This window comes from Monodon monoceros, unplaced genomic scaffold, assembly GCF_005190385.1.
Source record: "Monodon monoceros isolate NGI ecotype Baffin Bay Population unplaced genomic scaffold, NGI_Narwhal_1 Super_Scaffold_9, whole genome shotgun sequence".
Classification (NCBI taxonomy): domain Eukaryota; kingdom Metazoa; phylum Chordata; class Mammalia; order Artiodactyla; family Monodontidae; genus Monodon; species Monodon monoceros.
In genome coordinates this window covers 48198553-48217671 of record NW_021703786.1, presented here as the reverse complement: position 1 = coordinate 48217671, position 19119 = coordinate 48198553, and the positions used below count along the sequence as shown (strand labels likewise).

The 19119-nt window shown below is 52.8% G+C and overlaps 1 protein-coding gene across 1 annotated transcript; it reads left to right on the top strand.

Moving 5' to 3' along the window:
• Positions 1 to 5255: 5255 nt before the first annotated feature.
• On the top strand, positions 5256 to 13493 carry AIPL1 (aryl hydrocarbon receptor interacting protein like 1). The gene is made up of 6 exons (XM_029212691.1): positions 5256 to 5361; positions 5986 to 6165; positions 10891 to 11079; positions 12088 to 12264; positions 12391 to 12532; positions 13291 to 13493. Exons 1-6 carry the CDS (start codon positions 5266 to 5268, stop codon positions 13491 to 13493), a joined length of 987 nt encoding a protein of 328 aa, XP_029068524.1. The 5' UTR covers positions 5256 to 5265.
• The last annotated feature ends 5626 nt before the right edge of the window (positions 13494 to 19119 follow it).

Below are 19119 nucleotides of genomic sequence, written 5' to 3'. Positions count from 1 at the left end.
GGCCCTGTCCTCACAGCTGATTGGCTCCGTCCCTGCCTCGCTGCCTCGTCGGGGATCCGATTGGCCCCTGCGCCCGCGGCTGTGAATCTTGCTCTCGGATTGGCCCTGCCGTCCCCATTCATGCCTCTGTATGTCTGGCGGGCCGGGAGCTGCGCGTTGAGGCCTCTTTGTATTCTCAGGTCCCGCCCGCTCAGCCTGCGGAATCCTTCCCCCGCGCCGGCTCAGCCCCGGCGCCACCTCCTGACGCTCGGCCCCCGGTCGCTGGGCTCCCTCCTTAACTACAAAGGGTTCTGGCTGGTCTGACCGGGCGGGGCGGAGGCGGGGTCCCGAGCTCCTAGGGGCCCCTCCCATCCTGCTTGGAGGTCTCAGTGGTTTTGTCAGAAAGAGCCTGGGCTGGGGGAGCTCGGAACCTTGGGTTCCTGTGGAAGTTTTGTTTCAAACTTCCCTCGTGACCCTGTGCCTTCCTGAGACTGACCCTCTGTCCCCCAAACTTGCCACCCGCGTTGACCCCCAGGAAAGTCCATCCTGGAAGAGGGGACAGATTGGGTGCACCTCCCCTCCTCCTCCAAGTACGCTCCCCGCCCGCCCCCCCGCCCCGTCCCCTCTATCCGGCTGAGTGCCTCCCTCCCTCCCTCCCTTTAGCATCCAAACTAAAAAATCCACCATTTAGAAAGCCCTGTCCCCCCTCCACCTCAAGGCAGCACTGGCCATGCTCCCCCTTCCGTTTCCTTGCTGCCGTCCTCACCTAAAACCCTCCACCCTCCACCCCCCACCCCGAGTTTCGACTGATGGGCACCTTGAAGCTCAGTCCTTAACCCCATTCTTCACCTCTGGGTGATCTCACCCACACCCTTGCGAAGGGACCCTCCCCATGGGAGGAGAACGATTAATACGAGGTACTTACTATACACCAGGTACTGGTGCTCCAAGCACTTTACAGGAGGAACTCATGAGCCCCTCATTGCAGCCAAGGACTAGATGAGGAAACGGAGGTGTAGGGAGGTCAGGTGGGGCCCCAATTTCCCCCGGTTAGTATGCAGCAAGGATTCAAACTCAGTCGGGGACCAGGGTCCATGAGCCTCACCAGCGCCCCACACTGCATCTCCTCAGCCTGCACCTCTCCCCGGCAGGTGTATCCAACCCTGGTCTCTCCCAGCCCCCCTTCTCCTCCTTCCCCATGTCCCCTCATGTGTCTTTCCAAATACCTACTTGTGTCTTGATAGATTCAGCACTGTGCTAACAATGGTCCACAAAGGTCAACAAAACGGATGCATTCCTTACCTCCAGGAGCTCAGATCTAGCGTGTAGGGAGAAACGGACATGAATAAATTAAATAACCAGTAATCGATACATCAAAGAAAATTATGACACCAAAATTATGTCACTTAAAGCTGAGACCTAGAAAATGAGTTCACCAAGCAAAGAATGTGTGTGTTTTTGTGTGTTTGAGTGTGTATGTGGGAAGTGGGAGGCAGGGGAGGAGGTGTTCTTCTTGCACAAGGAACATCATGTTTGGGGGCCCAGGACCCAGGTGAGACCCCCAGCACACACACATATGTGTAACTAAAACAAAAGTTTCCTGAAACAATACTTGACTATGTGTGAGGTGCTTTGACATATTTTCTATTTCATTAAAAAAAAAAAAAAAAATGTCGCGGTGACAGCTCGCTAAGTTTATGTTACAGTGGCTCTCTAAGCGTTGTGAGCTGCGGTTTGAAAAACGCTGCCCAGTTTTGCCTGCTCAACTTCTTCCCCTAGCCGAGTTGTTTCCCAAGTGTCGGAAGTGTGTGTTCCCACACTTCTTGTATGCTTGTTGGATTTATTATTGTAATTAGGGAATTTACTTCGTGTCCTCTACCAATAAAATATGAGGGGGGGAAAGCAGGAGTTATTATTTTTCTGGAAACTAAGTTGAACATGTGGGAAAGACTCAGGGAAGATGACACATGTAGACACAAATCCTCCCAAATCGGTCGTCGTGCTACCATTGTCCATCCGTGCCTGTCTGCCTGTCGCAGTGCCTGGCTCGTACGTCACGGGCATCTATACGATAGCTTACATGTGTGAAGCCCTTACCGTGTGTCTGCTAAGTGCATTTCCTTTCTTTCATCTTCCTTAATCCTCATAGCAACGCTATGAAGGACGTACTATTTTTATTCCCATTACAGATGACAAAACTGAGATTCAGACGGGTGAGGTGTCTCTCCCAAGATGGAACAGAGAGCCGGAGCTGGAACTTAAACCCTGAAGGTCTGACTCTGAAACATGAATTCTTAACCTTAGATTCCACGGCCTCATCAAGCATCAGGAACGAGGGGCTGAACGCACGCTGAGGCCCTCCCTACTTGAAGCTTTCAGCCCGCCTCCCTCAGCTCTGTGACTGGAAGGGCAGGTGAAGGAGAATGGTCTCCATGGCAACAAGAGGAGGAAGAAACAATTTCTTCTGAATGAGGAGCCTCTCTATTGGCCTCCTGTGGAGGGTGGAGCAAGGTGGTGGGAAGGAAAATGTACGGAGGCCAGCAGGCTCCCAACAGGGAGGTGGTGGGTACAGGGGCTCCTGGCCCTCCTTGTAAGGAGGAAAAACCAGTCCGTGGTTCCAGGCTGAGGCTTTCTGGGTCCAGCTCCATCCTTGCCTCTGTTGGGGAGGAGGTTGGAGAAGGAGAAGGAGCTCCAGCCCTGCCCTGCCCTGAAGGTTCCCTGTCCAACGGAAAACTTCCACCAGTTACCTTGACCTCATGGAAGTGCCAGTGTGATGGAAGAAGCAGACATTAAACTGTGCAAAATGTCATGAATGTGAGGTGCTAGGGGATGATGAGAGGGTGTAAAAGGAATGGGGAACCCACTGGAGCTGGGGGGTCGGGGCAGGCTTCCCTTAGCATATGATGTTTTAGCTGACGAGTTAGGGAGACAAAGCCGAAGAGGATTTCCAGTAGAGGGATCTGCAAAGGCTGATGTTGGGACGCCAGATCTCCAAGTTCCAGGAGCAGAGGAAGCCTGAGCGAGATGGAGAGGCCAGGAGCCGGATGGCAAGAGGCAGGGCTTGAAGGACCCCATCAGCCAGGGAAAGAGCTTAGAATTTATCCTGATGGTGGTGGGAAGCCTTTGTTGAATTTTCAGAGGGGACTGAGGTTATTAGAGTTGCATTTTTATGAAGTCCATTAGGAAGTTATTTTGTGGGCCAAACAGTGGCTGGGGCTCCCTCTAGAGGCTGTGGCCTGAGCACCTCATTTTTCTCAGCAGTGAAACTGAAACTTCCGGCATCAGCTTCAACACCCCCTTCTGCTTGTATCCCTCACCCTCGCCAACCATGGACCAAATTTGTCAGTTCAACCTCTAGGTATTTCTGCAATCCATGTGCGCCTTTGTTTCTTTTTTTTTCGGCCACACCATGTGGCATGCGGGATCTTATATCCCTGACCAGGGATTGAACCCACGTCCCCTACAGTGGGAGTGTGGGGTCCTAACCACTGGACCGCAGGGAAGTCCCCAGGTGTGCCTTTCGACTCTCTGCAAAGGGAAGCAATTGAAACAGAGGGAGAGTTTTGAGCAATGTGAGACCCAGTTAGAACTTTTTCTTCCATTGTGAATGATATCATGGACAGAAAAATGCCTAAAACGTAAAGGCTAGTAGCATGAATACTTATAAAGCCAACACCCATGTAACCATCACCTGGGTGAAGAAACAGAATATTGCCAGGACCCCAGAAGCAACCACTGCCCCTGCTCTGTGTCCCCCCTCCCTTGACTTTTATGGGAATCTCTCTGATTTTTCTTTGTAGTTTTACCATCTTGCCTCCTACGCATGCAGACTGCTCTAGGTTGCTATGTGGCTGCAGAAAGAATGGAACAGAAAAGAAGGACCTTTGCAAGCCCCCTCCACCTTATCCCCTGTCCTCAGAGAGAGATGGAGCTGGGCCCACAGTGGGGAGGTTCTGAGCACTCAGGGAGGGGTCCTGGAGGGGTAATTGGGCTGCTCCAGTCTGGGTTTGTGACCCAGACCAGTTGGCCCAGGCTTGGCCCTGCTGTATGCCAATGGTTCCTCATGGGAGTCAAAACTTTTAGGTATGCTGTGTTTTGGGGTCCCACTCACTTTTCAGGGAAGCTTCTCAATTTCATAGGGAGGTAGGAGAGGTCGATTTTCCCATTTCAGTTGGGAAAATAGAGATAGGGTGGGAGATACCCAAAGCCACAAGGTCAGGAAATAAGAGGTGGGATCAGCCCTTTGAACGCAGCTCTCTTGGGTTCCTGGTGCCCTGTTCTCGTCTCTCCCTGTGGCAGGGTCCTGTGTCCCTGGCTCCCTGTAACGTAGCCTCTCAAGGCCTGGCGCAGACCAGGCATGAGAACTTGAATTGGCCACAAGGTGGCGCCAAACACCACGTCTTCACATAATTTTTCACTTTTAAACCCCAAATGCCCAGAATAAGTTCTGCCCGGGGGGCCAGGGCACAGGGATGAGATCCTGCAAAGGGGACGGGAGAGCTCACTGTCCTCAGCCAGACCTTGTAGGGGAGACAGGAGCAGGGCTGGCGGGGGTTCCTCAACTTTCTCCAAACCTGCTCCCCTTCTCTTACTCCGTCTTAGTGCTCTCCCAAGCCAGCTTGCGGGCAGATCTTGGGGAGGAGATAGCGGGACATAGGAAAGAGGGAAGCGGGACTGCACCCCGGCCGGGGCTCCAAAGCGACAAAGAGTCTGAGACCAGGACCAACGCCCCAGGACCAGGCAGGGTAAAGGGGGCTTGCAGTGCCCTCTCCTTCAGTAGCCTGAGGCCTCTCTGCTGCTGGTCACTCCTGATCCCCTGTCTTTTTTTAAAAAAAATAGTTATTTATTTGGCTGCACAGGGTCTTAGTTGCAGCACGCGGATCTTTGTTGCCGCGTGTGGGATGCTCTCTGCGGTGTGCGTGACCTAGTTCCCAGACCAGGGATCAAACCCAGGCCCCCTGCATTGGGAGCGTGGAGTCTTAACCACCGGACCACCAGGGAAGTCCCCTCCTGTCTTCTTTAAGAAAGCTCCAGCTGTCTTCCCTCCTTCTTAGGGTGGGATGGAACAGAAGCTGAGGCAGTAACAGTGGATGTCAGGCGGGGTCCCTGCGTCACTGCTAGAAGCAGAGGATGGGACAGCGGCCAGGCTGCCGGGAGTGGCTCCACCTTATTCCTTTCATTCACACCCAACCGCCGCTCCCCCCCCTTCCCCCGCTCAGCCACCTAAGTGCCTTCCTCTAGGCAGATTATTTCAGCTGGGCTGGACATCACCCTGCACCTGGAGCCATGGATGCCGCTCTGCTCCTCAATGTGGAAGGGATCAAGAAAACCATTCTGCATGGGGGCACGGGGGAGCTCCCAAACTTCATCACTGGAGCCCGAGTGAGTGGGGCCCGCCCCCCAGACCAGTTAAAAGCCCCCATGGCAGCCTTCTGCATTCTAGCTTGGCCACAGGGCACTGCAAACAGCCTTCGTCAGCTTTGCCAACAAATGGCCAAGTGGTCCTTGCTGGAATTATCAACCGCCCCTCCCCTTGCCTCTGCCCCAGGCATCTGGGTAGCTCTGAAGTGGTGCCCATTCACGGCGGGGGTGGGGGGTGGGGGTGGGGGTGGGGGTGTTGATACTTTGCAAATTAAACTTCAGCGTGGAATGCGGGTGGGGCTTTGGGAATTTTCTGAAGTCCCAAATGCTGAGGGAGAAGGAAGGGCCTTCAGGGCTCAGGGTGTTTGTCCGGGGATCTCTGGTGGGCTCGGATGATGGATGTGTCTGGGTCTGCGGCCTCAGATCTAGGGCGTGTTTAAGGCAGGACTTCCTGACCTGCAGAGCTGTCGAGAGTGGGATGGGGTCCTTTAGGAGGGAGTCGGGGAGTGCAGGCTGGTGGGGGGGGATGCTCTAAGGTCTGATTGGGGTTGGGAGAGGACAGCCCAGGGAGTCGGTGATAGGGGATGGCTTCTGCTGGGCCTCGGGAGGTATGTCTAGACCAGGGTCTGCTCTCTTGGTGACCAGGTGACCTTTCATTTCCGAACCCTGAAATGTGATGATGAGCGGACGGTGATAGATGACAGCAAGCAGGTGGGCCATCCCATGCACATCATCATCGGGAACATGTTCAAGCTGGAGGTCTGGGAGATCCTGTTGACGTCCATGCGGTTCAGCGAGGTGGCCGAGTTCTGGTGTGACACCGTCGTGAGTAGGCCCCGCCCATCCGCTTTGCAGGGCTGCTGTGTTTCAGGAAAGTGAGGGTAAAACAAAACTCTGGGGCTTCCCTGGTGGCGCAGTGGTTGAGAGTCCGCCTGCCGATGCAGGGGACGCGGGTTCGTGCCCCGGTCCAGGAAGATCCCACATGCCGCGGAGCGGCTGGGCCCGTGAGCCATGGCCGCTGAGCCTGCGCGTCCGGAGCCTGTGCTCTGCAACGGGAGAGGCCACAACAGTGAGAGGCCCGCGTACCGCAAAAAAAAAAATAATAATAATAAAAAAAAATACTGAAAAAAAAAAAAAACTCTGGAGAGAGAACCCTGCCCACTCCTTCTCAGCTACGGTAGCGGCGAAGATGGATTCCCCCAAAAGACTAGGTGCTAGAGTGACAGTCGGTGTCAAGGCTGGCTGGTGGGATGTGGGTGCAGGGCCCACCTCACAGCCCTCACTTTTGGGCAGGATTATTGGATCCTGGAGACTTTTGGCCACTGGTCATCTTTTGCCCTTCTCCCCACTCCTACCAACACTGCAAAATTGTTTTCTCATTTATGGCACCCTTAGCAATCATCCAGACAAGGCATTCTCCTCGGTGGTCCAGATAAAAAGGGCAAAACTCACTGACCTTTAAACAAACATTTCTTATGGAAACTTTCAAACTTATACAAAAGTCGACAAAAAGGCATAATCAACTTCCAAATACCCATCACCCTATACCAGGCGCCATCACTCCACGGCCAGTCTTGTTTCATCTAAACCCATCCACCTTCCTTCCTCATCCCCTGTGGTTAAAGCACATTCCAGACGCTGTAGCATTTCATCTGTAAATACTGCAATTTGTATCTCTAAAAAGGATATTAAAAAACATGACCTCAATATCCTTATTACATTAAAAAAAAAAACCCAATAATTCCTTAATGCCATCTAGTATCCAGTCACTGCTCAAATTTCTCCAATTGTCTCCTCATTCACTCCTGCTGGTTGGTTTGCTCAAATCAGGATCAAAACAAAGTCCATGCACAGAGCTTCGTTAATACATCTCTTAAGTCTCCTTTCGTTTATGGGTTCTCCTCTCTCTTTTTTTTCCTGGACGTGGATTTGTTGAAGAAACTGGGTAACTTTCCTTGAAGTTCCCATGTTCTGATTTTGCTGGTTGCTTTGCCATGGACTTGTCTAACACGTTCCTCGATCCCCAGTATTTTCTATAAACTGTGTACCTCCACATCTGCTTACCTCTCTTACTGTGATGTTAAGATTGGTTGGTGGGCTCAGGTGTTTACAGCCTGACCCAGCCATTACCAAGCTCCTTCTCTTTTTTTTTTTTTAATTTTATCTTTATTGGAGTATAATTGCTTTACAATGGTGTGTTAGTTTCTGCTTTATAACAAAGTGAGTCAGTTATACATATACATATGTTCCCATATCTCTTCCTTCTTGCGTCTCCCTTCCTGCCACCCTCCCTATCCCACCCCCCTAGGTGGTCACAAAGCACCGAGCTGATCTCCCTGTGCTATGTGGCTGCTTCCCACTAGCTATCTATTTTATGTTTGGTAGTGTATATATGTCCATGCCACTTTCTCACTTTGTCTCAGCTTACCCTTCCCCCTCCCCATGTCCTCAAGTCCATTCTCTAGTAGGTCTGTGTCTTTATTCCCGTCTTACCCCTAGGTTCTTCATGACCTTTTTTTTTTTAGATTCCATATATATGTGTTAGCATACGGTATTTGTCTTTCTCTTTCTGACTTCACTCTGTATGACAGACTCTAGGTCCATCCACCTCATTACAAATAGCTCAATTTCTTTTCTTTTTATGGCTGAGTAATATTCCATTGTGTATATGTGCCACATCTTCTTTATCCATTCATCCAATGATGGACACTTAGGTTGCTTCCATGTCCTGGTGATTGTAAATAGCCAAGCTCCTTCTTGATATCAAGCAATGGATTTACCAGCCATTGGTGGATGCCCAGATCCATTATTTCACCAGGGGCCACTGACATTTTTTTTTTTTTTGCGGTACATGGGCCTCTCACTGTTGTGGCCTCTCCCGTTGCAGAGCACAGGCTCCGGACGCGCAGGCTCAGCGGCCATGGCTCATGGGCCCAGCCGCTCCGCGGCATGTGGGATCTTCCCGGACCGGGGCACGAACCCGGGTCCCCTGCATCGGCAGGCGGACTCTCAACCACTGCGCCACCAGGGAAGCCCAGGCTGGTAATTTTTATGCCACGACGATTACTGGTTTTTCCAATAGTCCCCCTCATCTCCCCTCAGCTCACAGCTGCTATGATTGTACATGTACACACACACACACACACAGACACAGACACACACACACACACTTCTTTTCAGAGTCATTTACCCATCTATACATCCATGTTTTATCCATCCTTCTATCCACACACTTAGGCATCAATTCATCCATCCTTCCCTTCAACCAGAATTATTCATAATCCATTCTTCCATCACTATGCATCCACCCATCATCTATCTGTAGGTCTATCTGAAAACATTCAGTGCACCAGGTTTGGCCTGTGCTAGGTGTTAGAGACTAAACAGGCAAAGTCCCCATCCCTCAAGGAACTTGAATTCTGGGGGAGGAGCAGACACCTAAGCAATTACAATGCAGGGCAGGTAGCACCACGATATACATGAGTGAGGACAGAGTGGTTTAGAGCCACAGGAGGGGAGCAACTAACTGCTCGAGGATCATAGGAGGAATTTTTTCAAGAAGATGACATTGAGCTGGGTATTGAAGGATGAATAGGAGTTCACCAGGCCTAGAAGTGGGAAGAGAGGTAGCATCCAGGCCAGGGAGTGTGAAGAGGCAGGGACCGTCAGGGGCTCTGGGAGCTTCTGCCCTGAAATGTACTACCACCCCCTCTACCCAGGGAGCACACTGGTCTCTATGAGGAATTTTCTGCTGGTGCCCAGTCTGGTGATGCCAGGGGTTGCAAACTCAAATACCACAAGGGCCAGCGCCCCTGGGTGACTGAAGGTCATCTGCTCCATTCACAGTGGGCAGCTGCTCCTGAGCTCCAACGGGATGGCTGCTGTGTGAAAGGGGCAGGTCCGGTGTGGCTGGATAGTCTGAGTTTTATAGACAAACTAGAGATTTTCATTAGTCCATGAATTCTCTCAGTGCTTAAGTGTTGGCAACTAATTACGTGAAGGATAAAACAAAACGAATCTAGGAGCTGAATGGTGGACTCCAGGATGCCAGTTTGCAATTTCCAGATAGATAGAGCCCCTCAGACAGAAACAGGCTGTGGCCTTGAAGCCCCAGAGAGGGGCAGTGGTCCCGGGGTCCCCCTGCCCAGTCTCAGCGGAGATGCTGCAGAGGTGGGTGTGGGGCCCTGGAGTTCTGCTCCTTCTTCTGGCCTGTATTCTTCTTCTTGGGATGTCTGCCCACTCCTGGTGGCATCCTACAGTCCACTGTGCCAACCAGCATCCCTAGTTGTGCTAGGGTGGCAGGTGGCTAATGGGACAAGGCCTTGGTCTGAGGTCATGTCCAAGCAGCCTCCCATTCCTGGGGTCAGCAGCTAAGCACTGACTTTCTGGGAGGCAGGGGGCTGTGAGCTGGGGCTGCTGTGTGAGGGCCAGGAGTGCGCCCTCCCCCCAGCAAGCTGTTCCCGGGGGGCCCCTCCCTCCCTTCATCCAGCTTTAATCTCAAGAGGCTTAACTGCCATCTGGTCACCCAGCTCACAGAGAAGCTGAAGGTACTCCGGGCTAATCCTGGCTGGTGGAGGTAGGGAGGGGGTGACCTTCATCCCCTTGCTGGTGACTTGGAGACCAAGCTGAACAATTCCTGCCCCTTCAGTTTCCCAGTGGTGTGTCTTTACTAGAGTTGCGGTGCAGGAGCCTGAGATGGGCCATCTCAGGACCCAGCCCCTGGAGAGCGGTTCTCAGAGCTCATCTGTGGGGCATCCCGGCTCACAGACGGGGCAGCTGAGGCCGAGATGGCCTAAAACGCCACAGGCCTTGCCCGAGGCCAAGCAGTTGATTTTCCTAGCCTTCTTCCACCCTGAGGGTGGCTGGGTGAGGCTGTGATGAGCTGGCCCTATACCTGTGCCATCTCATTTATTTAACCCCCACACCAACCTCACTATCACATAGGTGCAATCCAGGGGATGGGAGCTCAGGGAGCTGCAGTGACCTGGGCTCACTGTCAGTCAGCTGCACCATCAGGACACCAACCTGGCCCTCTTGGGCCCAGAGCCCTGCTCCTTCCACAGCTCTCCACGCTCCCGTCCCTGCGGGTCACAGGCTTCACGGACTGAGGGGTCTCCTTGGGAGAGAAACCCGTTTGAGTCGCGACCACAAGGGCCAGCAACAGGCAGCATAGCACTGCGGCTAAAGCATGGTCCCCGGAGCTGGGCTGGAATCCTGACTCTCATTTCCTAGCTGTGTGACCTTAAGCAAATCACTTAACCTCTCTGGGCTCTAGTTCCCACATCTCTAAAGTGGGGAGAATAGTAGGGCCTCCCTCGTAGGGTCACCTTAAGGATTAAAGGAGCTAACAGGTGTAGCGTGCTCTCCCTGGCACACAGGTAACCACAGTGATTAGTGGGGGTACGCTGGGGTGACGAGTAGTAACAGCCATGGGGCAGGGGTAGGGAGAGAGCAGAAGTCCTGCTCTGGGGGGCCCCAGAGTGGGACTCTCTGTGGCCCAGCTGGCTCTGAGCAGACAGCCTGATGCCATCCGCCCAATTTTCCTCACAGCACACAGGGGTCTACCCCATCCTGTCCCGGAGCCTGCGGCAGATGGCGGAGGGCAAGGACCCCACTGAGTGGCACGTGCACACGTGTGGGTTGGCCAACATGTTCGCCTACCACACACTGGGCTACGAGGACCTGGATGAGCTGCAGAAGGAGCCGCAGCCACTGATTTTTGTAATAGAGCTGCTGCAGGTGTGACCCTGGGGCATGGGAGGTGGGGTAGGTACTGTCCCAGCATCAAAAAGCAACAGGGGTCAGTGGGCATCAAGGGGAGCCCAGCCCCACGGGTCACTGGACATCACCCAGTTCCTCTTCAGAGAACGATAAAGGGTTCATACACCACAGGGGAACTGGAGTTAGACCCCTCCCCCCCAAAAAACGGTACTTTGCCTTTTCCAAGGGAAAAGCCCTTTTGGGACTAATTTTTAAAAATGTTATTTTCTTCTTTCTTATTTTCTTCTTTCTATTGGTTATCTACTTCCATTTTTTCCCAAAAGTCTAGAATTACATCCTCAGCCCCAGTCCCTATGGTTTGTGGGTTCCGATCTCATTCTCCAATAGTGGGAGAGGCTGCATGGAACCATCCACAGTCTCTCCCCCAGACCCCAGAATGATTGATGGCCCTTGTCTGTGGGGTGGTGGGAGAGGCTCAAACCAGGGCAGGACTCAGCTAATGGCCAAGGCTGAGGCTCAGCCTGAGGGTTACATGGGTGAGTGCAAATAAATAAGAACTGTGTCACCAAGGGGTCTGCTTGAACAGCTGTGCGGCTTGTGCACTGCAAGAGGGCATCCCCTCTAAGGTGCTCATTAGAGACATTATATATTTGTGCTTTTATAATAATATTTTTCCAACAGATGGCAATAAAGTGTCCTGTTCTAATGAAACGAGTATCATGGCAATTTTCTGAATATTAGAAGTAAAGTGTGTTGACAAAGGAGTACCTTTTCTTAATTTGCACAAAGGCTCTGATCTAGGGTAAGGCCCTGGGTGGGGGGCTTGTTGCTTCCTTCCCCTGTTTGTATGTGTTTGGCCAGCAAGCATGATTCTGCCCGCAATCTTCACTGTGGAAAATGAAGAGCTGATTTCAGCAAGATGTGCTGGGTCCACTTTCTCTGGTCCCCTGCAAGGGAAAGGGACTGCCCTGCTGGGCTTCGAGCACTCGGGGTCCCTGCCTTACTGACCTGCAGCTCTTGGGGCAGGTGGAGGCCCCCAGCGAGTACCAGAGGGAGACCTGGAACCTGAGTAAAGATGAGAAGATGCAGGCGGTGCCCATTCTCCATGGAGAAGGAAACCGGCTCTTCAAGCTGGGCCGCTACGAGGAGGCTTCTACCAAGTACCAGGAAGCCATCGTCTGCCTGAGGAACCTGCAGGTCAAGGTGGGAGGCTGCCCGCCAGGGCGTTGGGAAGTGGGGCGCATGTGGGGGGAGCAGCCCTGCACTGGCCCTGGCCGCGGGGGAGAGGGGTGGGGGCAGGGCAGCAGCAGACCTTTCTTCACTGGGCAGGAGAAACCCTGGGAGGTGCAGTGGCTGAAGCTGGAGAAGATGATCAACACCCTGATCTTGAACTACTGCCAGTGTCTGCTGAAGAAGGAGGAATACTATGAGGTGCTGGCGCACACCAGTGACATCCTCCGGCACCACCCAGGTGGGCGGCGTGAAGCGGGTCCGGGGTTGGGGGGGGGGAGGGTGTCCAATCCCGCCCAGGGGCCCAGAGTCACGTGCACAGACCTCGGGTGGCCTCTTCTGACCCAGTCAGGGCATCAAAACTCGCCTCCACGCAGCAGGGTTTTCCCAAGCCTATAGCGATATCACATATGATGGATGAGCTGTGCTTACTGTGGGAGGTATTTTATTTTAAGGTGCATTGGGGCAAAATATAAGCAGCTCACCAAACCTGTGTGGAGCAGTAAACGGGTTTTAAAAATGGGGGCAATCAATACAGAGAACAATATTAAGTACATTCTAGGATTCGTGATGCGCGGATATGGCGATACTTGTGAAGACGATGTTTGAGGAATGTTACAAGATCACTTACTCTGCGCCACACGCTAAATTCTCTGCATTTATCATTTCAATTAATCCTTATAGTGACCATAAGGGACAGGTGCAGGGATTGGGCCTGGAGCTTGCACCATTTGGGGCTCTTCTGTAAGAAAAGAATAGAAAGTTGTGAATGTAAATTAAGTTGCAGGGCCTTGGAAGGGTCCGCGGAAGGGCGGGAAGTAGGTACTGCGATTATTATCGTCCGTACTTTATAGTGGAGGAGACGGGCTCTGGAGGTACAGAGAGGTTAAGGCTCAGGGTCAAGGTTAAGGGTTGTGTAAGCTGGTCAAGCCCCGCCGGGCGCGGGGTCGGTACTGCCTCTGGGTCTGGGTGGAGGGTCCAGCTGGGTCTTCCCCGCAGGCATCGCGAAGGCCTACTACGTGCGGGCCCGGGCTCACGCCGAGGTGTGGAATGAGGCAGAGGCCAAGGCTGACCTGGAGAAAGTGCTGGAGCTGGAGCCGTCCATGCGGAAGGTGGTGCGCAGGGAGCTGAGTCTGCTGGAGAACCGCCTGGAGGAGAAACGCGAGGAGGAGCGGCTGCGCTGCAGGAACATGCTGCGCTAGTGCGCAGGCGCCAGACCTCCCGCCTCCGGCCCCCGCCTCCATTGGCCCCTCCCCGAACCCTCCCCAGCCCGCCGCCGCTTCGCCGCACACTGACCCTTCCGCCCCAGCCGGACAGCAGTGTCACTTTTTAAACTTTTAATTTTAAAAGTCAAAATAATGCATGTGTCGACTGAAAAAGTAATGTACAACCTAGAGGTTGAGAATTATGTTTTATTCAGCGGACTTTCTGAGGACTCCCGCCCCAGAAGACAGCCTCTCAGATAGCCCTGAGGGACTGCTCCGAAGAGGTAAGGGAGGAACCAGGATGTATAGGAGTTTTTGCAACAAAGACCAGATAGTCGGAACTTCAAAAGATTACCATTAATGAAAGAAAATCAGACATCTCAAGTTAATGAGTTTAGCACTTTTCTCGGTACGGGTACAAGATGCGAGAGTCTGGGCTCCTTGAAAACATTCCTTTGAGATACACCTTAATTATTATATGTAGACTCAGCATCCTGCTTTTCTCCATTCTGAATCCTCTCAGGGTGCACATTGTGGGTGGCTGCAACATCCTTTGTTTACTAACGTGGCAAGCAACATTTTTAATTGATACATGCCAGGGTTAACAAAAAAAAAAAAACCCCAAAACCCCAAAGGGCACAGAAGAGCTTATGGATGAAGTTTCCTGCCCTATCTCTCCCACCCCTTAGCCTAGAGCTAGCAGTTTTTTGGGATTTTTTTTTGTGGTACGCAGGCCTCTCACCGCCGCGGCCTCTTCCGCTGCGGAGCACAGGCTCCCAACGCGCAGGCTCAGCGGCCATGGCTCACAGGCCCAGCCGCTCCGCGGCATGTGGGATCCTCCCGGACCGGGGCACGAACCCGCGTCCCCTGCATCGGCAGGCGGACTCTCAACCGCTGCGCCACCAGGGAATACCCGAGCTAGCAGTTTTAATGGACCCTGTGTTTTACTCTTTTGGTAGTTTTCTCTATCTCCATATGTTTAAATCAGCTTCCCTACGTGTGTGGGGTTTTTTTTGTTTTTTTTCGCTGTACGTGGGCCTCTCACTGTTGTGGCCTCTCCTGTTGCGGAGCACAGGCTCCGGACGTGCAGGCTCAGCGGCCATGGCTCACGGGCCCAGCCGCTCTGCGGCACGTGGGATCTTCCCGGACCGGGGCACGAACCCGTGTCCCCTGCATCGGCAGGCGGACTCTGCTTTTTACCCCACGTCAATGAAAAGTGAGAATTGAATGCGTTGATGCTTTCTGATCCCTTCCTTCCCCCCCTTCTCCTAATTTCTGATAGGTTACATTGCTGGTTCTTTGCTTGGTTCTTTTTGTAACTTGGTATTTATTCTTCACCTAGAACTCTCTGCTGGGCCGCAGGGACTCTCTTTTGTGTAGGATGAGGGTGGCAGCATTGGGACCTCCCCTCTCATCTCCCCCTTCTTCCTCCCTAACCGGTTTGATGTACCTTTACTCTCCCATCATCCTGGCTGTTAACGTCTGTGTTCTGTCTGTCACCAAAATGAAGTCTTCTATGCTTTGTTCATCGGTTGACTCTAAAATCTGAAAAAAATCAGTAGACATCATTTACCTGAATATGGCCGTGTAGTATGATTGCAGTTTTCCGTGGTTCCAGATTCATGACCCCTGGACCACCAGAGTGAAGATGTTCCTGGCGACTGGAGTGGCAGCGTCTATTTTAACATGGGATTCCCCCCCCCACCCCTTCTTCTTCCCTTTTGTGGCACTAGGAGATTTGAGGTTTAAGTCCTCCGACCGTGGAGGAAAGAGGGTTAATTTTTGGTTGAATCAGGCTCGGTGTCTGATGGGCTGCCAGGTATACTGTCAGAGAACCAGGTGGAGATTTTAAAGGAAGTCCAAGGAAGGGGTCATTATGACCTGCAGAAGACGGAAGGGAGGAATGTCCTGAGGCCGGAAAGAAGGCTCTGAGCTAGAGAAGGAGGAGGGTGGAGGCTGTGGGATGAGAGTGGAGGGGACCTTCACCTGCTCCCGGCTGCCCTGAAAAAAGGCCTGGGTGGTGTCTGGACAGGCAGAGTCTCAGGGGCAGCTCAGAATCAGATGAAGAGCCCGGCAAATGGCATTATTTGAGGACAGGAACTGTGGTCTGCAAGCTTCCCAGCCTCCACTGCCCTGTCCATATTGTGTGTGCAGCGTCCCCACTACTTCCCCTTTTCCTGGGGACAGTGAATATCTCACTTCATTTGTGGTCCCCACAGCAGGATTGATGCCTGACTGTATCCCAGGACCCTGTGTGGTCCTGTCCAGTGCATCTTGGGTGGAAGGCTCCCCTCCTGATGCCCCAGGACATTTGCAAACCCAAGAACAAAGAGGGGTAGGGGCCAGGACCCCCGTGAAGTGTGGCGGGAGACACCCTGGCATTAGTAGTTGAGGTGTTGAACTCAAACAACTGGAGACCCCCCCCCCGCCCCCCACAAACTGCAGCAGCCATTTCTATTACAAAAGCCCTGGGAATTCTTTCTCACATGGCATCCAGTGGATTAAAATCAAGCCACATTTTGGTTCATGACTTTCTAGGCCAGCTTTCCCCCGGCCTCATCTCCACCCAGCATTTCTAATTGCCTGTCTTTTCCTTTTAAATGGGGGACACAAGTCATAATTTGCCTTTGACATACCCTCATGGTTTTTGCACGGTCTCTCTTTGCTTTCCTGGTCCAGCTCTCTTGGTCTTCTCAGTGGACTCCCTCCTGCTAATTTTTGCCTTGTCAAGCACGCTTGTTGTGTGCTTGTCTTGTGTGAATTCGTGTGTGCGTGTGCGTGAGAGAGAGAGAGAGAGAGAGAGAGAGAGAGAGAGCAGGGACACACCATCCTCTTGTTACTGTCATCCCAAGGCAGCGAATGGGACAACATCACCACTTTTCAGAATTCACGGCATCTCATACTTCATCTCACTAGTGCCTGGGGAGGTGGAATGCAGAGATGGGGAGAGCTGACTCCGGGCCCCATAGCAGGCAGCCTCTCCATCCAGGCCTCTGGTCCTTGCACTGGCTTCCTTGTGTCTCCAAGGAGGTCTTGGCTGGCCATGTCTAGGCCGGTGCATGCAGGAAGTAGCAGGGGAAACTCCTGCGGGTCCCTTTTGACTGTTTCCAAGGGATCTAGCTGGAAGCCTTTGTTTCTGAGCGGCCAGCAGGGGGCAGCAGAGAACAAGCAGATTGTAGTTCCCGGTCCAGGAGCTGGACTTGGCCGGGAAAGCTTGGGGCTCTGGAGGTGGCGGCTCTCCAGGGGCCCTGACCGCCCCCACTCCTACAGGGTCAGGCTGACTGGCAACAGGGGGGAGGTGTTTAGAACCATGGAATCAGCATGCCAGCCGACTAGGGCCTCAGTCTCATCCCCTTGTACAGATGGGGAAACTGAGGCTCAGAGAAGGCCAGTAACTTTCTAGATGCCACTCCAAAGGTGGGGTGGACGGGGATTAGCATCCAGGTTTCCAGGATTCTGGGCTGGGCCTTTTTGTTCTACATTGTGTTGCCTCCCTCACCAGACAGTCCATACAGGGGTATGATGTTTTTTTAAAAAATGAAAGGAGAAAAATATGAAACTTCTATTAGAGAGCAACCCAGAGCATGTCTATAGGCTTATTTTGGGAGCAGTTGGAGGGGTAAATGTGAGCGCGGCTTGTGTGGGCCTCACAGCCTGTTACTGGACGAGTTCTTGTGCCCGACACACAGGGAGGCCAAACAAACCGAAACGTTGGAGTTTGGAGCAGAGAAAGATTTATTGCAGAGCCATGGAAGGAGTCAGGTACTCAGGCTCCCCAAAAACCCCGAACTCCCCAAAGGGTTTCAGCAAAGCATTTTTAAAGGCAAGGTGACGGAGGGGTGTTGTTGCCTGCTGCAAACTTCTCACTCTGTTGTTCCAACTGTCTCCTTAGGTCAGGTTGCCATGTTCCTGTAAACCTCCAACAAGATGAGTGTTATTCTCTGTTCTGCAACTCTTTATCTCTATATGAATGGAAAAGTGTTACACCCTTAAGGGTCAGAGCCTTGAGAATGGGCTATCCTGTATATTTCAGGCTATAGGCAACATTCTTAGCTGGAAGCAAAAGCAATAGAACACAAAGGTTAAAGTGAAAGAAACATCTAGTACCAATTGTTCTTCCCTATGACTCCCTCTCTGGCCTGCCCCCTCTGAGAATCATTACTGCTTAACCAAGGCATTTGTTCCCATGTCTGAGTCACCCTCCTGACCTCTGTCTAGTGGGGTTTACATGACGCAACACCAGAGAGTGATTTGGGAGGGTGGCAGGGGGCTGGGGACCAGGCAGAGGGACCCCCTTGGGTACTGTGCAGGTGCATTAGGCTTCTAGTGTTGCTGTAGCTAATTACCACAAACTTAATGGCTTAAAACAGCACAAATTTATTCCATTACAATCCTGGAGGTCAGAAGTCCCCAAATGGGTCACTAGGCTTGTTTTCTTTTTGGAGGCTCCAGGAGAGAATCTGTTTCCTTACTTATTCCAGCTTCTAGAAGCCCTTGCATGCCTTGGCTTGTGGCCCCATCCTCTGTCTCCAAAGCCAGCGGAGCAGCATCTTCCACTGCGTCTGTGTCCCTCTCCTTCCGTCATCACATCCCCTCTGTGGTGACCCCCTTGCCTCCCTCTTATAAGCACCCTTGTGGATACATTGGGCCCACCTGGATAATGCAAGATGATCTCCCCATCTCCAGACCCTTAAGCACACGTGCAAAGTCCCTGCTACCACGAAGGTAACCTATTCACAGGTTCTGGAGATTAGAATGTGGGCACCTTTGGGGGCCATTATAGAGCCTACCACAGCCAGCTGGTTTCTTTTTGTCCCCAGATCTGTTCTCTGGCCTGCTCTGTCCCCTGAGAGGCTCAACCTGCTGATGTGTCCCAGCTCCCTGGCCCTCCAGCCTCCAGTTGGGTTTGGCCAACAGGAGGTACCAGCAGGAGATCTGTGTGGGAGGAGAGTAAGGCTGGGTCTCTGTTTCTCCCACTCCCTTCTTGCTGGGCTGTGGTTTTGCCGTGTCTATGCTCTTTGTTCTGTGGTCACAGTTGGGGTCAGGGAGCCCTTCTAGGCCACAGCTCTCACTGCTCCCCAGATCAGCAGCCCCTCCCCTGGTCCTTCAGCCCCACCCATCCCCTAAGGTGCCCCTCACTCTTTGCTGGTTCCCCCAGCCCCACCTGCACCTTCATTCAGCTCTCGGCAGTGGCACCTTCAACTGGGCCCCCTGTTCTCTGCCAAGATGCTGCTGAACAAGCATCAAGTCTCCTCCAGACTGGGAGGAGAGAAGGAAAGCTGAGAGGCAGAGAAGCATGTGCAGTGTCACCCAGCTAGTCAGGGGCGGGGGCGGAATTTGAATTCCGACCCAGATGAATGGGGACTAGAGTCAGCATTTTCCTGCCCCACTGGGCAGGGCCCCCTCTCGGGAGGTGAGGAACCCTTCAGGACCCTCGCCATGAGAGGGGCTCAGCTAGAAGGGGCATCTAAGGGTTTGGTGCATGTCCCGAAGTTGATGGCATGGCAGAGGGCTATAACGCGTGCCCAGTTACTGCTTGTCACAGGCCAAACCACGTCCTCGTCCATGAGACATGGCCAGGCAACCTCAGTCAGATGCATTTAGCCAACAGTTCAACCTTCAA